At 33.6% G+C, this 18,596-nt stretch overlaps 1 protein-coding gene across 1 annotated transcript; it reads left to right on the forward strand.

Annotated features, from left to right (window-relative positions):
- Positions 1-1,026: 1,026 nt before the first annotated feature.
- LOC149553168 (cationic peroxidase SPC4-like) lies at positions 1,027-5,502 on the forward strand. Its single transcript, XM_089788665.1, has 4 exons — positions 1,027-1,426; positions 1,919-2,104; positions 4,337-4,508; positions 4,787-5,502. Exons 1-4 carry the CDS (start codon positions 1,187-1,189, stop codon positions 5,254-5,256), a joined length of 1,068 nt encoding a protein of 355 aa, XP_089644791.1. The 5' UTR covers positions 1,027-1,186; the 3' UTR covers positions 5,257-5,502.
- The last annotated feature ends 13,094 nt before the right edge of the window (positions 5,503-18,596 follow it).

Raw genomic sequence — 18,596 nt, forward strand, 5'->3', positions numbered from 1 at the left:
CTACCTCACAAGAGGATTTAAAAACCCTTTATATAAAGGGTTCACCCAATTAAGGGATTTGTTTGTTGCAACTACTTGGGAACATTAAGACAACTAATCTGGATGTGGCATTGCTTTCCTATCAAATCCGATCTTCTCTCTGCACTTTGTATCTACTCTTTGCACTCTCAATGCTCAATACTTCATTCACAATCTTAGCACTTTGCATTCGTACTCCTCTTTTTCCATCACATTCCTTCTCAAGAATAGTTCTATTAGATAAAAGTTCAAACTTTGATTGGCTCACTAATCTTGTACGCCATGTGTCTCTTTTAGAGTATTGCACTTGCAATATTTTTCTTTATTAAATTGTTAGAATTAATTAAGTTGTTAACTTCAATAATAAAACAAATCTTATTTCATTATTAATACTAAAAAATGATAAATAAATATAATCAAATACATATAAACAAATTTTAATTATCTCAAAAGAAATTATATTAAAATATTCTATTCAACCAAATCTAAATTTAAATAAAATTAAATAAATATATTCACCAATACATTTGACTTGAAGTAATCAATATGATTTGGTAAGAATGAGCTAGATGTGAAAATGACAACTCTAATAAACCTGCTCCACTATAAATGAAAAACTAAACATCAAATTTAAAAGGCTCTAGAAGCCCATGACCTCTTCTCCTATGACATGGTATTCTCATCAAACTCTACAATCATTATATATTTTTGTAATCTCACAGCCTTATATGATTGTTTGAAAATAAATTATTTAACTTGCAGTCCTTCTCAAGAGCGACTTTAAGCTATAGCATATGCTGATAGATTGGACAAGTCAGTAAGACTGTGTCAAAATACCAAGATTCAGTGCAAATAAGTTGTATTTGACATTTTCACACAGTATTAAACATTTCATACCATCTTAATCAATAATAAAAAGTCACCCACCTCCATACGAGACCCTTTCAACACCAAGTTTCATTCTAATCGAGCCCTACAAATAATGACACAGTATTGCATATCTTCTTCACCATTAAAGTTCTCCAAATCCTCTGCATGGACCATTAGATATTTTCACTCACCAAAAAATATCTCCAAACCCTCTGCATTCACCATTAAATATCTCCAAATCCTCTTCACTCACCATTAAATTTCTCCAAATCCTCTTCACCATTAAACTTCCCCAAATATGACACCATTAGAGACCTGCAAATCATTGTTCTCAATTATTATATGTCTCATATTCATTAATGTCATCACATGTTACCCGAAGCCTGAACCAGTTTCAGGCCTTTCATATGGATTCTATAAAAGCTCTTGTCCAAAAGCAGAAGAGATCATTAGAGAAGAAATGGGTAGCTTCTTGAAGGACAATATTACCTCAGTGGGAGGATTTCTTCGCATTCCTTACCATGATTGCTTCGTTCAGGTTCATAACAAATGGGTTTCCTTGAATCAGGAAACTTTATACGCATAATGGGTATTAGGCAAAATTCAACGTTGAATTTGGATGTGTTTATCTTGATTGTGTTTATCTGAATTTGAATGAATTGTCAACATAGAATTTGAGTGTATTTATGTTGATTTGAATGAAAACTGAGTATGTTTATGTTGATTTGGATGAAGATTGAGTGTATTTTCTTTGTTGATTTGAATGAAATATCAACATAGAAGTTGAGTGTATTTATTTATGTGGATTTGAATGAGAACTGAGTATGTTTATGTTGATTTGGATGAAGATTGAGTGTGTTTTCTTTGTTGATTTGACTAAAATATAACATAGAATTTGAGTGTATTTATGTTGATTTGAATGAAAACTGAGTATACTTATGGTGATTTGAATGAAGTTTGAGAGTATTCTTTTGTTGATTTGAATGAAATTTCAATATAGAATTTTAAGATTTGAAGTTTGCATTGGCAGGGATGCGATGCATCTATTCTTATAAATGCAACAGATGGGGAACTGAGTGGTCCTCCAAATCTAAGTCTCCGTCCAGAGGTGTTGGAGGAAATAGAGAAGATTAAAGAGAAAGTGGAAGAAGCGTGTCCAAATACAGTGTCATGTGCAGATATTGTTGTACTTGCAGGGCGAGACTCTGTTTACCTTGTGAGAACAACTCTTCTTTACTCCCTCCTTCCTCTTTTACTTTACATGTTGAAACTTCAACATCTTTTCTTCAACCGTATAGGTGAGTTGAAATTGTTTGAATGTTGATTTATACTACATGTTTTTCTTTAAATTAAGAAACTATGTGGGAATTTTGATGAGACATGAAGTACGATAGAAAATATGGTGGTTTTACTTTGTCTGATTGAGAGATTATATTCTTTAGGGTAATTTTGAATTGAGGAAGAAATGATCGATACTCACTCAACTATTTATGAATGAAAAACAATGATGATCCAGTCAAATTATTGTGAACTGATAAAAGGAGTGATCAAAACTTATGCTATTAGTTATGTTTATTAGTTATAAATTATAAAGTAGAAAAAAGAATTTATTTGATAAGTAGGAGATCATTTTTACAGCAACTCAAATTGAAATATTGCTATCAGGATTTAACTGTGTGGTTTTCAAACTAAAAGAGGGGTAAAAATTTTATTGAATATCAAAGAGAGCTTAACAACACAAGAAACAAAGAGAACTACATAGCTTTATCCTGGTCCACAAGTTGATCCAGCATCTGAGATAAATCAAGGGGAAGCATCCTAAGATCAAGAATGTTCCAAGCTGGTGCTTGCTCAGAGGCTCATTTAGCCAAACAATCAGTCACACCGTTCCACTCACGAGGGATGTACATAAAGGATACAGAATCCAGAGAATTGCATAACTGAATGATTTGTTGAATAACCAGAGCCAAATGCCAATCCACATGCACAAGGTTCCTATTATGCAATAAGTTCACAACCACCTGTGAGTCAATCTCACAGATGATTCTTTTCCAGCCACGTAGACAACACTATTCCACTGCAACCAAGATAGCCAAGGCTTCCATGAGGTTATTAGTATGGTAACGCTTGTAAATAGAAAATAGAAACTGGATATCACCAGAACTATCACACCCAACTCCCCCAATACCAGCCGGATCAGGATTCTGATCTATTTCATGAGTAGTGATTTACACAAACCCATCTCTCATGGCAATCAATAGAACACTTAGCACTCACTGGGTCTAGGAGATTAGCACAGGGACTTCCCAGTAGATCACTCATGACACTACTAATCTAGCTCAAGTGTGCTTAACTACCGAGTTTTATAGTTAAACCCATTTTGTTGGCAACCCCATTTGCAAACCCTTCACAAAATATAAAATAGATAATATATTGTTGTGTATAGTATTATTCATTCCAAATGTGAATATTAGCTTGACAAAAAAAATCTAAATATTTCTTTTAATAGTATTTCATATTTACTATCTATTCTTTATAATTTTGATAACTTTTCTTATTATTTATAAAAATAAATAAATTTAATTGATAAAACTAAATTAAAAGTAAAAGTGAATTAAGTTTTTTAAAAATTGAAACTCAATGGCCTAAAATTATTCATCTTCCAACTACGAAAATAACATTGTTGGTCATCAATTATAGTAGAAATTTAAATAAAATACTTTTCAAACACAAATATCAACATATAAAATTGTTTTGGTCAAACCAATCTTTAGCCTTTTAGAATATATAAGGATTTCTACTTTACTTTTATTTTTCTTTGTTAATATTATATTGGAGTGTATTAGTGTTTATTAAAAGAAGAGCATGATTAAATTGTAATTATGAGAGGAACAAAGACAAATTTATTTGTTTGTAGTTATTTTTAATGAGAGTTTTGTCATTTTGAGTAGTTCTTGTATTAGTCAAATTGTTTCTATTGTTTTGGTCAAACTAATCTTTAGCCTTTTAGAATATATAAAGATTTTTACATTATTTTTATTTTTCTTTGTTAATCTTATATTGGGGTGTATTAGTGTTTTATTAAAAGGAAGCCTGATTAAGCTTTAATTATGAGAGGAACAAAGACAAATCTATTTGTTTGTAGTTGTCTTTAATGAGAGTTTTGTCATTTTGCGTAGTTCTTGTATTGAGTCAAATTGTTTCTAGATTAGATTATATTGTGTGCAATTTTTAGTATTAATATTTTAAATTGCCCTTAATAATCCATCATTGTTATGCTCTGTGATATCTCCATGATAGATTACAAAATGTAATCCAAATCCTTAATTAAAAAAATTATACAGAATCAAATACCCAAACAATTTGATTACATTCTCATAAATTGTTAAAAAACTTAATGTCTGTGACCATTCCATTTACAATTGTTGTGTTTGTGCTGTTTATAAAGAGCAAGGGCCCATATTTCGAAGTCCCAACAGGGCGTAGAGATAGTTTAAACTATGTTCTGGGTGAAGACATTACAAGTGCACAGCTTCCCCCACCCAACTCCACTGTCACCGACCTCATCACACGTTTCGTATTAGCTGGTCTCTCTGGAGTAGACTTGGTCGCTTTGTCAGGTACACACCAACTCTTTCTTTTTGTTCTAACAACTTCTTTGTTTGTAAAAAAATATTGGAGCTTCTTTTTGAAATCCTTTCAAAATTCTTCTATACTCTTTCTTATCATAGAATATATTAAAAACCCTCCTCTTATTCTCATCTCAGATCTAAACTCTTTCTTATTGTACAAGATTTAAAAACCCTCTTGCAATTTAATTACCTCTCTTTAACTCCATAAGGAAATCATTTTCCTCAACAAAAACATACATTCTAATACTATTTTAATATTTGAACAGGAGCTCACAGTGTGGGAACAGCCCACTGCAGCGCCTTCATTGGTTCTCTGTTCCCTCTATCAAACAGACTGTCAACTTCCTTTGCTCAGGATTTGCTACAGACTTGTCCAAACACGGAGAGCAACAGTTTATTAGTGATGGACAAGGCGACTCCCTTTGTGTTTGACAACAAATACTTCATCAATCTGGTGGAAGGGAGAGTCTTGTTTGATTCAGACTCCGCTCTTCTCAATAACGCACAGACTTCCTCAGCAGTTAAGAGTTTTGCAGATGACCAGCAACAATTCTTCAAGCAATTTGCAGAGTCATACATTAAGATGTCCATGATCAATGTGAAGACTGGATCTTCTCAGGGTGACATCAGGAAAGTCTGCTCCCTTCTCAATTCTGAGTCTACCAATCACAAGAATCTCACGGGCTCTGTGAACATGATGTATGCTGCAACTGATACTATACATACCACCTTTTGACTGTAGCAATGAATTCTCATTCAGTTAATGCATGTATGAGGTTCTGATGATGGCCATGATCCTCCTCATTTTCTTTGTACATTGCAATTTGAGGACTTTTATTACTATTTTTTATGAGTAGTTTATAGCTTTTCGACCTTCGTATCATGTGAACTCTCACAGGGTAATCTTGCATCCTCGTCTCCCTTTTCTATGAATATACAACTTTAATATTTTAATTAATAGAAAAGGAACCATTCATCAAAAGTTAGAGGATATGTTTTTCCTTCTATTCTATGAATAAGTACAAATTGGTGTTTGTTCAACAACTCTTGATATTCAATCATTCATATTGATTATCTATTTTCTGTCACTTTCTAAGTCATTATTATATTAGTGTTCGAAAATATCACTGTTTGAAAGAACAGTTCTAATTTCATTTTAAATAAAGTTAATTTATATTTTTATTGTTTAAATTTTATATCTAAATAAGGAGGTATGTAGATTTCATTTGTAGTATGGTTAAGTGTTTCTTAAAATTAGCAATAGATAGATTTTCATATTATTATTAGTCATTTGAGGACCCAAAACAGATCACCTTGTGTCCTAGAACTATAAAAGCACCTTTATTTATTATTTATTTTTATATCACTTAGGATCTTTAAGACTTCAGTTGAAAGTCACTTAAAAGAGTGTAGATCTAAGATCATTTTAGATAGAGTTAAGTTATTTTTATTGTTCAAATTTTATAGGTAAGTATGTAGATTTCATTTATAGTATAGTTAAGTATTTCTTAGAAGGAATATGAGCTAGTTCAGTATTATTATAAGTAATGTAGATTTTGTTTTTTTTTTTGGTTATCACTTAGTGTCTCTCGGATCTTAGTTGGAAGTTGCTTGAGAAAAAGAAAGCAAGGACCTCCATTCATAAGATATATCTTAAAGTGACCATGTTAAAACATACAATATATTCTCCATTTTTTTTAAAATAAAAATATTTATATAGTTAGCTAAAACTCTTTCTTTAGAAGAATTCGTCTTTAAATAATAATAGGGCATGAAATTGTCAAGATTTTTATCACTTATTCTTGTTAAGTTTAATATCTAGTTCATAGTATATTGTCAATTATCAAAAATAAATAAGAGAGTTAATTATTGTATATATATTTATATTCATATTCTTTCAGATCTTTTGAACTATAATAAATTTTATGAATTTAATTTGATCAATTCTTAATACATCATTCTTGTTTACTTTATTAGGATCTCTTACAAACTTAATTAACTTAGTATCTTTGTACAAATCAAGCATAGAAAAAGGCAAGAAAATCCTACTCATTATGTTGGGATTAATTGAGTTGTGTAAAGTTGATTTGACAAATTTTAAAAATCCAATAGCTCATTGTGTGAATCCAACTCACAATGTGAATCTAACACTCCTTGATTGAACTAAAAATGAACTAATGAACTATGTGAATTGGATGAAAGGTCTAGGGCCAATAGTGTAAAATTGATAGTAATTAACATGCATAAAAATTCTCAAATTGAATATGAAAATATGGATTATAGATCTAGACAAAGAGAAAGAAAGAAACACGTGTCTAAAATATGAATATAAAAGTGGAGGATAATGACAATGTATTTTTCAATTCAAGATGTTGTTCAAAACCTTCCCTAAAATTTTAATCATACAATTGCCAAATACTATCATTGCCTACTTATTCACCTCCACAAAAGCTAGTTCTATAGGTATGTATCTTGTCTCACTAAATCTACAACTACTTTGTTCATCATCCATCTAACACTATTCTTTGTTGGTGATTTTAGTTCTCCTTCTATTTTTTTCTTAGGATCTTTTAGTTTTATGGCTAGTTCCATTGTAAGCTTTGTTTCATATTGTCTTGGATTCTTTTGTATTATATAAAGTTTTTGGATTTTTCTTTTTGTTTAAATATTCTAATAAGTTCTTTGTTTATAAAAAAAAATTGGAGCTTTTTTAAAATCCTTTCAAAACTTCAAGAATTATCTTTATTTAAAATATATATTTTTTAAATTAGTTATCTAATTTTTAGAGATCTTTTAGTTTTAATGTTCATTTCTTTATTATTATTTTTAAGCAAAAATGGATAGAGTCATTGAATGTTTTATTTATATATAACTAGTTTAGTAACTCCTCAGGGAAAGAACTAGAAAGAAAACCATGCTTCCTCATTCATCTACAAATAAGGAAAAGGAAAATAAAGAAGAGAAGGGGCATTAACCCATTTTCCAACAAGGTGATACTTGGTAGAACTTCACATGTCTAGATATTAAATCAAGAGATTCATGACAGTAAAGGTGAATAGCAGCCATCACCTCATAAATACATTATCTTTGAAAGAAATAGTGAATTCTAGAACAAACACCACAAGACTTGAGTTGATGCTCTAGATAAAAATGATAATGCTCTAGACTCTTACTGATCAAATAATGAATCATTTTTTATGATGTTACTTAACTCCAGGTGATTATTCAAAACTTGGGAAGGCGATAATGAATTAATCAGACATATGTCACACCCCAAATTTGCTAGCCAACCTACCACTCAATTACCTTTATGAAGAGTATGTGATATAGGTACCTCTAAGAAAAGATATAGAATAATTTCCAAGGTTACTCCATAGTATATTTTAAATGCCAATTATGAATATGTCTATCAATACATGCCCCGATAATAACTAAAGAATTACCTTCACTATGAATATGATGATATCCACCTCTTTTGATTTTAAATTATTTCTTATTGAGTAAACTTTCAAAAAAAATTCAAAATTCTTTTACATTATATTAATTATTGTAATCCCTTCAAAATATTTTGTTCTCATAAGATTTATTTTGTTGTGAACAGTTTATGGGCCCTTTCAAACCCTCTTCCTATTCTAATCTCATATTATTTAAGATTTTTCTTAGTATACAAGATTTCATAATTCTTTTCGAACTCTCTTACAATCCAACTCTTGTAACTCCCTAAAAAACATTTTTCTAACCATTAATCATATGGATATCTAAGAAATTGTTTCTTTATTTAGAATAGCTCTTAGAAAAGCTGAATTCATTGCTTTCAAAGATCTAAAAGAATGGGAACTTAGAGAGGATATATACTAGAAGGATAAGGCTAGAGTTGATTGGCTTTAATAGGAAGATGATAAGAAAACTGACTTTTTCATAAAATGATGTGATCTCGTCGAAATTAGAGTTATATTTCTTCTTTGGTTAATTTAAAGGGTCTGCAAGGAGGCCACTTAGTATTTTTGGTATGAATAAGGGCAAATATTCTAGCCTTGATGGAGATGCTCCAGGCCTTGTACTCTACTTTCTTGGTTATTATTATGAAAAAAGGTGGTGCTAATCAACTAGAATTGTTTAGGTTTGTTGCTTTTTATAATGTGTTCTACAAAGTTATTACTAAAATAATTGTTGAGAGGTTTAAAAGGTGGCTCCCAACTATTATCTTAGAAGAACAAGGAGGCTCTGTTGTAGGTAGAATTTTTTTGGATGTGGTGGCTATTGCTACTCAAGCTATTCACTCTATGGCTACATTTCTTAAGCTAGATATGGCTAAGGAATATTATAGAGTAAAATAGAGTTTCCTTAGGAAGTTTCTTCATGCCTTTGGCCTTAGCTTGGAGTGGGTGACCTAGACTATGAATTGTGTTACTTCTACTTCATTCTATGTTCTTTTTAATGGCCAACCATCCCAATTATTTTGTGCCTCTAGGGGTCTTCAAAGGGGCGATCCTCTCTCTCCCATATTTTTATTATTATGGTTGAGGATTTTGGAAGATCCATCATGTTTTGGGTATCTCATAGCTTAATTGATGGATGGAATTGGGCTAATGGGCTACCTTCTCTTTCTTATCTTCAATTTGTTAGTGACACTACTCTAGTAGGAATTACTCAGGTCTAGAAAGATGGCCTTTTGACATACTATGGATATCTACTTGTAAGCATCATGCTAGAAATTCAATGAACATAAATCCTTAATATATATTTTTGACATAGAAAATTATTCAATGGAGGACTTCTATTGATAGGATTAGTCTAGGGTAGTTTAGGTAGAAGATTTTTACTCCTTGATATCCTCTACTTACACAAGGTTAACCCTAATCACTTAGAGACAACTTTCCCTTAGACCAACTTACCCTTTATGCTTGCATATTAGCTTGAAATTTCTTTCGAGGCCTCCCTAATGACTTATCTAGAATTGTGAGGGTTGGAGGATCTTCTCAAGGTGTCTTGGACCTCTTCCCTTCCATCTTTCACAATTCATTCATTAACTTGTTGTACGATCTCTTCAAATGAAAGGAAAACTCCTTTTAGGCCTAATAGCCCCCAATTAGCCCTCCTAATGGACTAAAGGGTGAGTGCACCAAGATGGTGTACAAAAAGGGGGGTATAAGTGGACGCATTTTTCCTAAACTTGGATGAGACATTTGAGTGTCATCCACTAAAAATGACAAGATTTATACAAAATATAAATTGTAGTATTCTAAATCTACTTTCTAAACTACTAGAGTTTTAACAAAAGGGATAATAAATTAGGTGGCTCAAACCTTGAATAAACATAAAATAGTCCCTAATTTTTTTAGAAAACATAACATAGTTGTTTTTGTGTGCAACACAAAAGACCAAGTTATATTTAGTATCTTGCATATCCCTTTGGTAGGATGATAGTTAAGAGTCATATCTAGAAGTTGTGTATTTTTTTGTAATTTTATGATGCATACTTTTTATTATTATGAATTATTGAACTAACTATATCCTAAAATTTTGGTACCTGTTCATGTGCTAAACATAACTTGCATGAAAATAATTGAAAATGAATTTTATTTTTTAAAAGTGTATAGAATCAAGTGTAGAAAAATAACATATAATTTATTTTTAATTTGGTTAAGTATAGAAAAAGTTTTTTTTTAAATGGTAGACATGTGTTTGTGAGGAACGTCAAGGCATTGGTAAAGTAAATAAAGTTTGCATTGTTAATATTGTCTAGAAAATAGAAAAATTTATATGGTTAGAAAGCTAAAAAGATATGTGATATTATGGTAGTAGTTTTAGAGATACTCACTTCACCATTATAAAAAAAAATGAAGGTAAAGATTATAACTCGTCTTAGAAGATGATAAAACATCTAAAGTAAAAAAATTGGAGGGAAAATAGTCTCCCAATCCTTTGGTTCATTTCCCTATGTTATCACCAAGCCATAACCCGATCAAGTTTATAGGATTCAAAAAACTCTATTGGGTTATGAAATGAAAAAGTGCATTCAAAACCCTATTAGGTTATTCAAAACCCGATTGGGTTTTGAAGAACTAAAAGTAGGCTTTACTCTGAAGGCCATAACTTTCACATACAAAGTCTGATTGACTCCGTTCAAAATAAGTTGGAAATATATTGAAGAGATAAAAAACATGATATAGATAAATCGATCCTATGTCATCAAAATTTTATTTTCCATCAATTTGAATTAAGCATAATCTAAAAATAGGTAGTCATTATTTTCTAAATGCATAATCAATAGGTAAACATGAACACTAACATAGTGTTAATCCTCTCTCTCTCTCAAAAACACATTCACACAATCACTCACTAAATAAATAAATCCTAAGATATATTTCTCAATTTTTCTAAGCTCTCAATTTCTTTAACTAACTCCTAACTTCTCTCTCTGTGTCTAACTTGTTACCCTTAAGCATTGTCTCTCACTGAATAATCCCTAATCCCCTCTCTCTCACTAACCCCTAAACTCTCTCTTTCTATCTCTCTCAATATTATCACCCCCATCTCTCTCTATAATAGCCCATTCTCTCCATATTTTTCTCTATCTCTCTCTCCTATCCCCTAATCTCTCTCTCTCTCTCTCCATCTTATCCCTCCTCTCTCTCTCCATCATATTCCCTAATCTCTCTCTCCTATGTCCCTCTCTATCCATCACTTTATCTCTCTCTCACTCTCTCCATCTCTATCTCATCTCTTTTATCCTATCCCCACTCCCTCTTCCTATCCCCTACTCTCTCTCTCTCTCTCTCTCTCTCTCTCTCTCTCTCTCTCTCTCTCTCTCTCTCTCTCTCTCTCTCTCTCTCTCTCACTCACTTATCCTATCTCCTCTCTCCCTCTCTCTCCTATGCCCTAATCTCTCTCTCCATCGCTCCAACTCTTTCTCAATCTCTCCATCTCTATCTCTCTCTCATTTATCCTCTCTCTCTCTCTATCATATCCCCTAATCTTTATCTCTCTCACTCCATCTCTCTCTCCATCACTTCATCTCTCACTCACTTTATCCATCTCTATCTCACTCTCACTTATCATATCCTCTCTCTCTCTCTCTCTCTCTCTCTCTCTCTCTCTCTCTCTCTCTCTCTCTCTCTCTCTCTCTCTCTCTCTCTCTCTCTCTCCTATATCCCTCTCTCTCACTCTCTCCATCTCTCTCACTCTTTATTATCCTATTCCCTCTCCCTCTTTCTATCCCCTACTCTCTCTCTTTCCCTCTCTGCATGAAGTTCCCATTTCAAGGATCAGAGGTAAGGGAGAAAGAGGGGGGTTAGGGGTTAGGGGTTAGAGAGAGAGGGAGAGAGAGTATAGGGTAGAAAGAAATAGAGGGTATAGGATAAGAGAGAGTCAAAGAGAGATAGAGAGAGATAGAGAGAGAGAAAGAGATAGAAAGATATGAAGAAGAGACTAAGAGGGGATTGTACATGGATAGAGAGAGTGAGAAATATGGAGAAAATGGGTTAAGTTGGAGAGAGAGGGAGCAATCGGATTGAGAGAGAGAGCAAGGGAGGTTAGGGATTAGGGGTCAGAGAGAGAGAGGATGGAGAGAGTGAGAAATATGGAGAGAGAGAGAGAGAGAGAGAGAGAGAGAGAGAGAGTGTGTGTGTGTGTGTGTGTGTGTGTTGGAATTATGATATATTTTTCATTAGTTACAACACTTATTCGATTCTGAATGCTTACCGAGCTCATACCAAGAATTCCTTTGGAAACCAAGCTTATGGGAAGTTCAGTAGTGTTTACCAAGTTCATAGTGGTTACTGAGCATAATAGTGTTCTCCAAGCAGTTAGTGGTCACCAAGCTTCGCAGTGTTTACCAAGTTCTCTGTGCTCACCTAGTCATCAGTTGAAATCAGTGTCTACCAAGTGATCAAGTTAAATGAAGGACTTGGTGTTTATCGAGTGATCAAGGTAAACAAAAGACTTAGTGTTTATCGAGTGATCAAGGTAAACAAAGAACTTAGTGTTTACCGAGTGATCAAGGTAAACAAAGAACTTAGTGATTACTAAGTGATCAAGGTAAATGAAGGAATCAATATTTACCAAGTGAAGAAGGTTGTCAATGGATTCAATTTTTACCAAGTAACACAATAATCATCGAGTCACCAATGGTTATTGAGTTCCAAGCTACTTAGAATGGTCAGTGTAAACTGTGCCTCTACTCTTACTGAGTGCATGATGATGCAGTGTATTGTATTGGATGCCGAGTATCAGAAGGTCATCGATTCATTTTGAGGAACCCAAGTTTTCTACCATCTGGTCGACTCAGTAATGTTTTGTTCACTTGTGTTTGGCTGACCTTGTTAAGTAAATATTAGAATGGTATATATGTGATGTATTATATCATTTGTACATATATGATAAGGAAATTGGATGGGATTTTGTATTGCAATATTTTCAGAAGAGCGAAAGCGAATCAGCAGAAGAACAAAGGAATATAGCAAGGTCAACATAGATGCAGAAAAGTTATATCTATCACATCAGGTGATTAGAGCATAAAGGATCTTATCAACAATTAGTTGTAACCAGATCCACTACATTCTAACAGGTGAATTAGTTTGTAAATCCTTTAACAGGGTAGACTTAACAGTCTTGTGTAAATCTCCTAACAGAGTGCATACTTCATTGTATGTGTGTAAATCCTCTAACAAGGTGGATCTAGCAATCCTACTTGCTCCTAATGGGGCAGATCATCAGAAGTGATCATTGTAAGCCTTAACAGGCCAACTTTATACTACAGTATTGAATTTTTGTGGGCATCATCCCCACCCCAGTTTTACTTTCTAATTGGAAGGTTTCTGGGTCACCAAATATGTGTTTCCATGTGTTATAAATGTTTATCTTTTTATGCATACAGTAGATTAGATGGATGAATGATGAATATGTTATTATGCAGAATTGATTTAAAGTTTTAGAGTTACTGATTCACCCCTCCCCTCTCATTAACCTTGTTAGTCTTGATTATTTCCAACAGTTGGTATCAGATCATTGTGGTTCTCAAGATAAAGTTTGATAGCTTGAGAAAAGATCAAGGACAATGGAGATATTCAGACTTGACAAATCTATTGAGAATGAAAAGCTAGATCTGGAAATGGCCATGGCTCAACTCAAAGAAGCACAGGAGCATCTTTCACAATCTCTGAAAAGAAGGAAGGAACTTGCAAGACAAATGAATGATCATCAGTATATTGAAGAAAAGATTGAAGACTTTTTACCATCAAGCAGTTCAAATGAAGCTAATGAATCAATCAAGGAACTCCTAGCAAAGAATGGTTCACTGCAGGAAGAAGTAAGAAAGCTTAGAAGAGAACAAGAAATCCAATCCATCAGGCTATGTGAAATTTTGGAATAGAGAAACAAGGCAAATGAAGACTTAGAGGTAAGAAATAAACAATCTTTTCAGCATGAAGATCTTGTAGGTCAACTATCTAATGCAAATGAAGAAATTATGAATCTAAGATCTGAGAATGAAAGTTTGAGAAATGATTTAATTACTGAAAGACAAATCAATACAAGCTTACAAAGTGATCTGAGATCTGAAAGACAAATCAATACAAGCTTACAAAGTGATCTAAGATCTGAAAGACAAATCAATGAAAGTTTGGAAAATGACTTAAATGTTGAAAAGCAAGTCAATAAAAGAATGATAAAATCTCAAACAGATATGGATCAATTGAATCAGCAAAATGAGCAAAATCTTCATAGACAAAAAGGTAAAGCAGGCCTTGGATACAATGAACAAGGTGAATCTTCCAAACAGGGTACCTAAAAGAATCAAAGACCTACTTGCAATCATTGTGGTAAGTTAGGTCATACATCTAACAGATGTTGGAGCAATGGTAAAGTAAAATTCAATGGTAAATGCTACAATTGCAATCAACATGGTCACAAAGCCAATGAATGCAAAGAGAAACCAAAATTTGAAGGCAAATGTCACAAATGCAAGAAACAAGGTCACAAGGCATCTGAGTGCAGATCTAAATCATTCAATCCAGCAGAACAAATTGTCAATACATTATTTGGTTGGGACTACAATACTTGGTGCAGATGTCACTATTGTGGAGAATATGGACACATTGGAATAAACTTTACAAGGCATCACCTAAGGAAGAAAGATACTACTATAAGATGTTATACATATACCGAACTTGGTCATATATCCAAGAATTGCATGAGCATAGGAAGAATTGAAGATGAAAAGAAAGCCAGAGCTAACAACATTTGAAAATAGATGAGACAACAGTGGATTCCTAAATCTACCAAGCCAGAAAATTCAAATAATGGCAATGTCACTCAAGAAGTGGGTGACTCCACCATTTCTAATTAGACTCATCAAGGAAGATCATGGACTGGATCTTCAAGAAATATCCTAAGTAATTCTAGAATGAAGGAGTGCAAATGGCAAATCAGTATTCCAGATATAAGACATAGTTCACTGTGATGCATCTACCGAGCAAGGTTGGTTTCAGACTTAACCGAGCTAGGTCGGTAATATGAAAGGTTTTGTTTGTTTACCAAGTTGCAAGGTTTATCGAGTAAGTTGGTGACTATCTAACAAACCCTAGGTCATCTCAGCTACCTTCATACCCGAGCATTAATGGTAGATTTTTCATCAAAAAGGAAAAATTTGATCTCATTTTTCACCGCAATTTTAAAATATATAGAGTGAAGAAATTTCCAAGAGCACACAAGTGAGTTCAAGAAATTTGAAGTAATTTTCCATGAAGAATTTGTTTTATGAAATCATTCACTCATCGAGCAGCAATGGCATCCACAAGCACCAGCAGTAGTAAGGAAAAGAGAGGCTCTGAAATGCTTGTGAAGGGAGTGGAATGGAAAGCACCTAGCTTCAAGCTCATTCTTGCCATCGCTGAATCGCTCGACCCGCATGGAGCCCAATCACAGATTCCACCAAAGGTACTACTTATAAACAACATTCGTACTCATTTCAAATGCACTATTCAAGAGATAGGGACAATAGATATGGTCAATGCCCTAGTCGAGTTATGTGTGGATGGAACCCTCAAACCTGAGCATAAGCATCTTGAAACCAAGGGCTTGATTCATATCACGCATATGCCTAGAAACTTCCAAACCAAATGGATTAGGTATATTCTGAGTCGGGTGCATAATGGTCAATTGTGGTTGGAGCAACCCATAGTGATAACAAAGAAGACGATTCACAAAATCATGGGTCTCCCTATGCTCAGCAAAACCAAAACCACCAAAACCCTAGGTCAGGAAGAGCTATAAAAACAAACCCTAGTCGAGTGGGATGGTAGAGGTTTAAAGGTCAACACTATACTTGATGTGGAATTAAGATTTGGCATGCATATAATTGCATATAAATTATACAGTTCCAGCAGATTAAATAGTGTACCTTGTGAAGCTGTGGATTTGGCCCTCAAGATTGTAAAGAAAAATCTTGAATTTGATCTATCGGAAGTAATCCTGAGAAAGCTAAATAAAAATATGGATAGAATAAGGACTTCAAATAATAACACCTATAAATTTGGATCTCTATTAATATGTTTATTTTTCTATGTACAAAAATTCTTTCCATCAAAAGGAACAGTAGAATGGAGAAAAGACATTCCAATTTTGTATCAAATAAATGAGTTTGTAGCAGATATGGGTGAAAATTTTGATAGTATTATGGATAATTATTTTGAAGACTTCAAGGAAAGGATGAATAATAGATTTAGAATTCCTCCTAAGCTTATTGAAGATTATAAGGATGATGTATGCTTCATGATTGACTATGACAAGGTATACATTCAGGCAGTCAAACCCCGAGTTGCATGGGTGAAACCTCTTCCCTATGAGGTAAATATTGATGAAGCCAGAGATATCATAGAAGCACTGGTAAATGAGCTAGTAGACCCAAGGAAACAAATTTTTAGAACATATGAAGAAGCTAAGGCCAGAATTGAGCTTGAAATCAAGCTACCACAGGCCATAATCAAGGGCAAGAGGAAAATAGCAAAATTGAAAACTACAATCGATCCTCTTATGCTCACAGAAGGAAAATGTGAAGATGAAGAAGGTGAAGAAGAAGGTGGAGAAGAAGAAGGAGAAGAAGAATCTATAGAAGAACAGCCTGTGAAGAAGAAAGGTAAGGTAATTATCACCAAACCTCAGGTAGTATTCACAAGGAGAATGAGGAAAGGAAAAAAGGAAAGTGAAGTTGTGTTTAGAAAGCCTCCTCTCACATTTGAAGATAGGCTAAAACAACTCAGGATTGGTGCAGGAATCAAAAACTTTAAAGCATTAAAGTATGAAACTAGGACTCCTGCTAAACAAAAAGAAATTGAAGATCTGGTAATGGAGAAGTTGGGAACTTGGAAATTCTCCCCCGACCAATTTGTCTCCCAAATTCCTGCAATATTGTTTGATAAAATAAAGGTAAGATGGGAGAACACTGAGCAAACTATTAAAGACATTTTTGAATAGAAATTGAGAGAACTGGTACCTAGCCTGACAAATGCAGAAATCAAAAGGGCAATGAAGGATCAGGAAGGAAGAATGAATATGAGATTCAATACATGTCTCATATTATTAAAGAATATTGAACCAGTTGTTAAGAATGCAACTGATGTTTGGAATGATACTTATAAAATACATAAGCCAAGTGATGAACCTGTTGAAATCAAGGATGATGATAGTGATGATGAGCAAGGTAATGATTCCATCTCCATGGATGTAACTGATGAAGATCTTCAGGATCTGATAAAGGAGAAGGAGAAAGAAGAAAAGGAGGAAGAAGCTGATGAGGAAGACAAAGAAGAGGATGACCCTGTGAAAATTGCTGCTGCAGTCATTCCATCTCTTCCTCACACTCCACCAAAATCTGTTACTATAGAGACAACTTCCACTAGTGAGATTGTGAGCACTACTGCTACATCAATTCCTCAATCTTCACCAATCTCCTCCCAGCTCTAGGTATTCCCAATACAAGTTCCAAGCACTTCATCTACTGATATATAGGAAACTTCTTCAGTTATCGAGTCATCCACTACAACGGTCACTACATCAGAAGTATCAATTCCTCCTGCAGTATGTACAGTAAGTTTTCTAATTTGCTCTTCAATTTTGTCAACTTCAGCTACATTAGCACAAATTTTTGCCCCAGTGAGTTCTTCAGTTGTGAATATTCCAGTATGCACATCAATTCTGGGAAGTATATAAATTTTGGATACATTTAGCCCCTCTCTTAGTCTTCCTTTAGTTGGTCCTATTCCAGTTTTGACAGCCAGTCCAACCTCATCAACCATTGTCTTTGTTTTCAAAGGCAAAGATGTTAGAACAGTAGAAAAACCAAAGACTCCATTAAAACTTCTTCTTACAGGAAAGACAGTAGATGAGGATGTAGACTTGGATAATGAAATTGTCATTCCCAAGATAGATATGGATACTACTTTAGTTGATGAACTAAGACTACTCAGTTAGCACATAGAACTGAAGGCAAAGCAGAAACAACTAAGGAATGAGAGAGATAGAGAATTTAAAATTATTGACGAAGTGAAGAATATTATTACTAAGGCTATAGGTGTTGATGTTGATACCTCTCAACACATTTTGTTACAATTAGAAGAGGTAGTTAATAAATTCAATGAAGATACCTCAGGTCAAGAAAAGTTGATGGAGAAGGCAGAAAAGAAGTTTGATAATAAGGTGCTTGAGCACATTGCTTAGCATATAGCAATAAAATAGGTTGAATTAACCATAGTTTTGGCCAACATTGAAAATTCTTTTAATAATGTAATATCTCTTTTTGCTAAGCTTTGTGATGTTACCGAATATACTAAGGAGATAAGAGAGAAATTGAATAAGATAGATGAGGATCTGAAGTCAAGCACACAAAACCTGAAGCTTGACCCCAGTTCAAGCTCATCTCATCACCTCAGGATCAAATTTTTGTCAGAGAAGTAAGCAGAATTGTTGCGGGAAGAGGCAAGGATCTAATCTACATTGTTAGATATTCAGAATATGATCCTTCCCATCATGGATACAATGTAGAAGCACATTGCACATTCAAAAACATTGATCCATGAC

This window comes from Cupressus sempervirens, chromosome 6 (genome assembly GCF_028749045.1).
Source record: "Cupressus sempervirens isolate cs-2001-9-10 chromosome 6, ASM2874904v1, whole genome shotgun sequence".
In the NCBI taxonomy this organism is placed as follows: domain Eukaryota; kingdom Viridiplantae; phylum Streptophyta; class Pinopsida; order Cupressales; family Cupressaceae; genus Cupressus; species Cupressus sempervirens.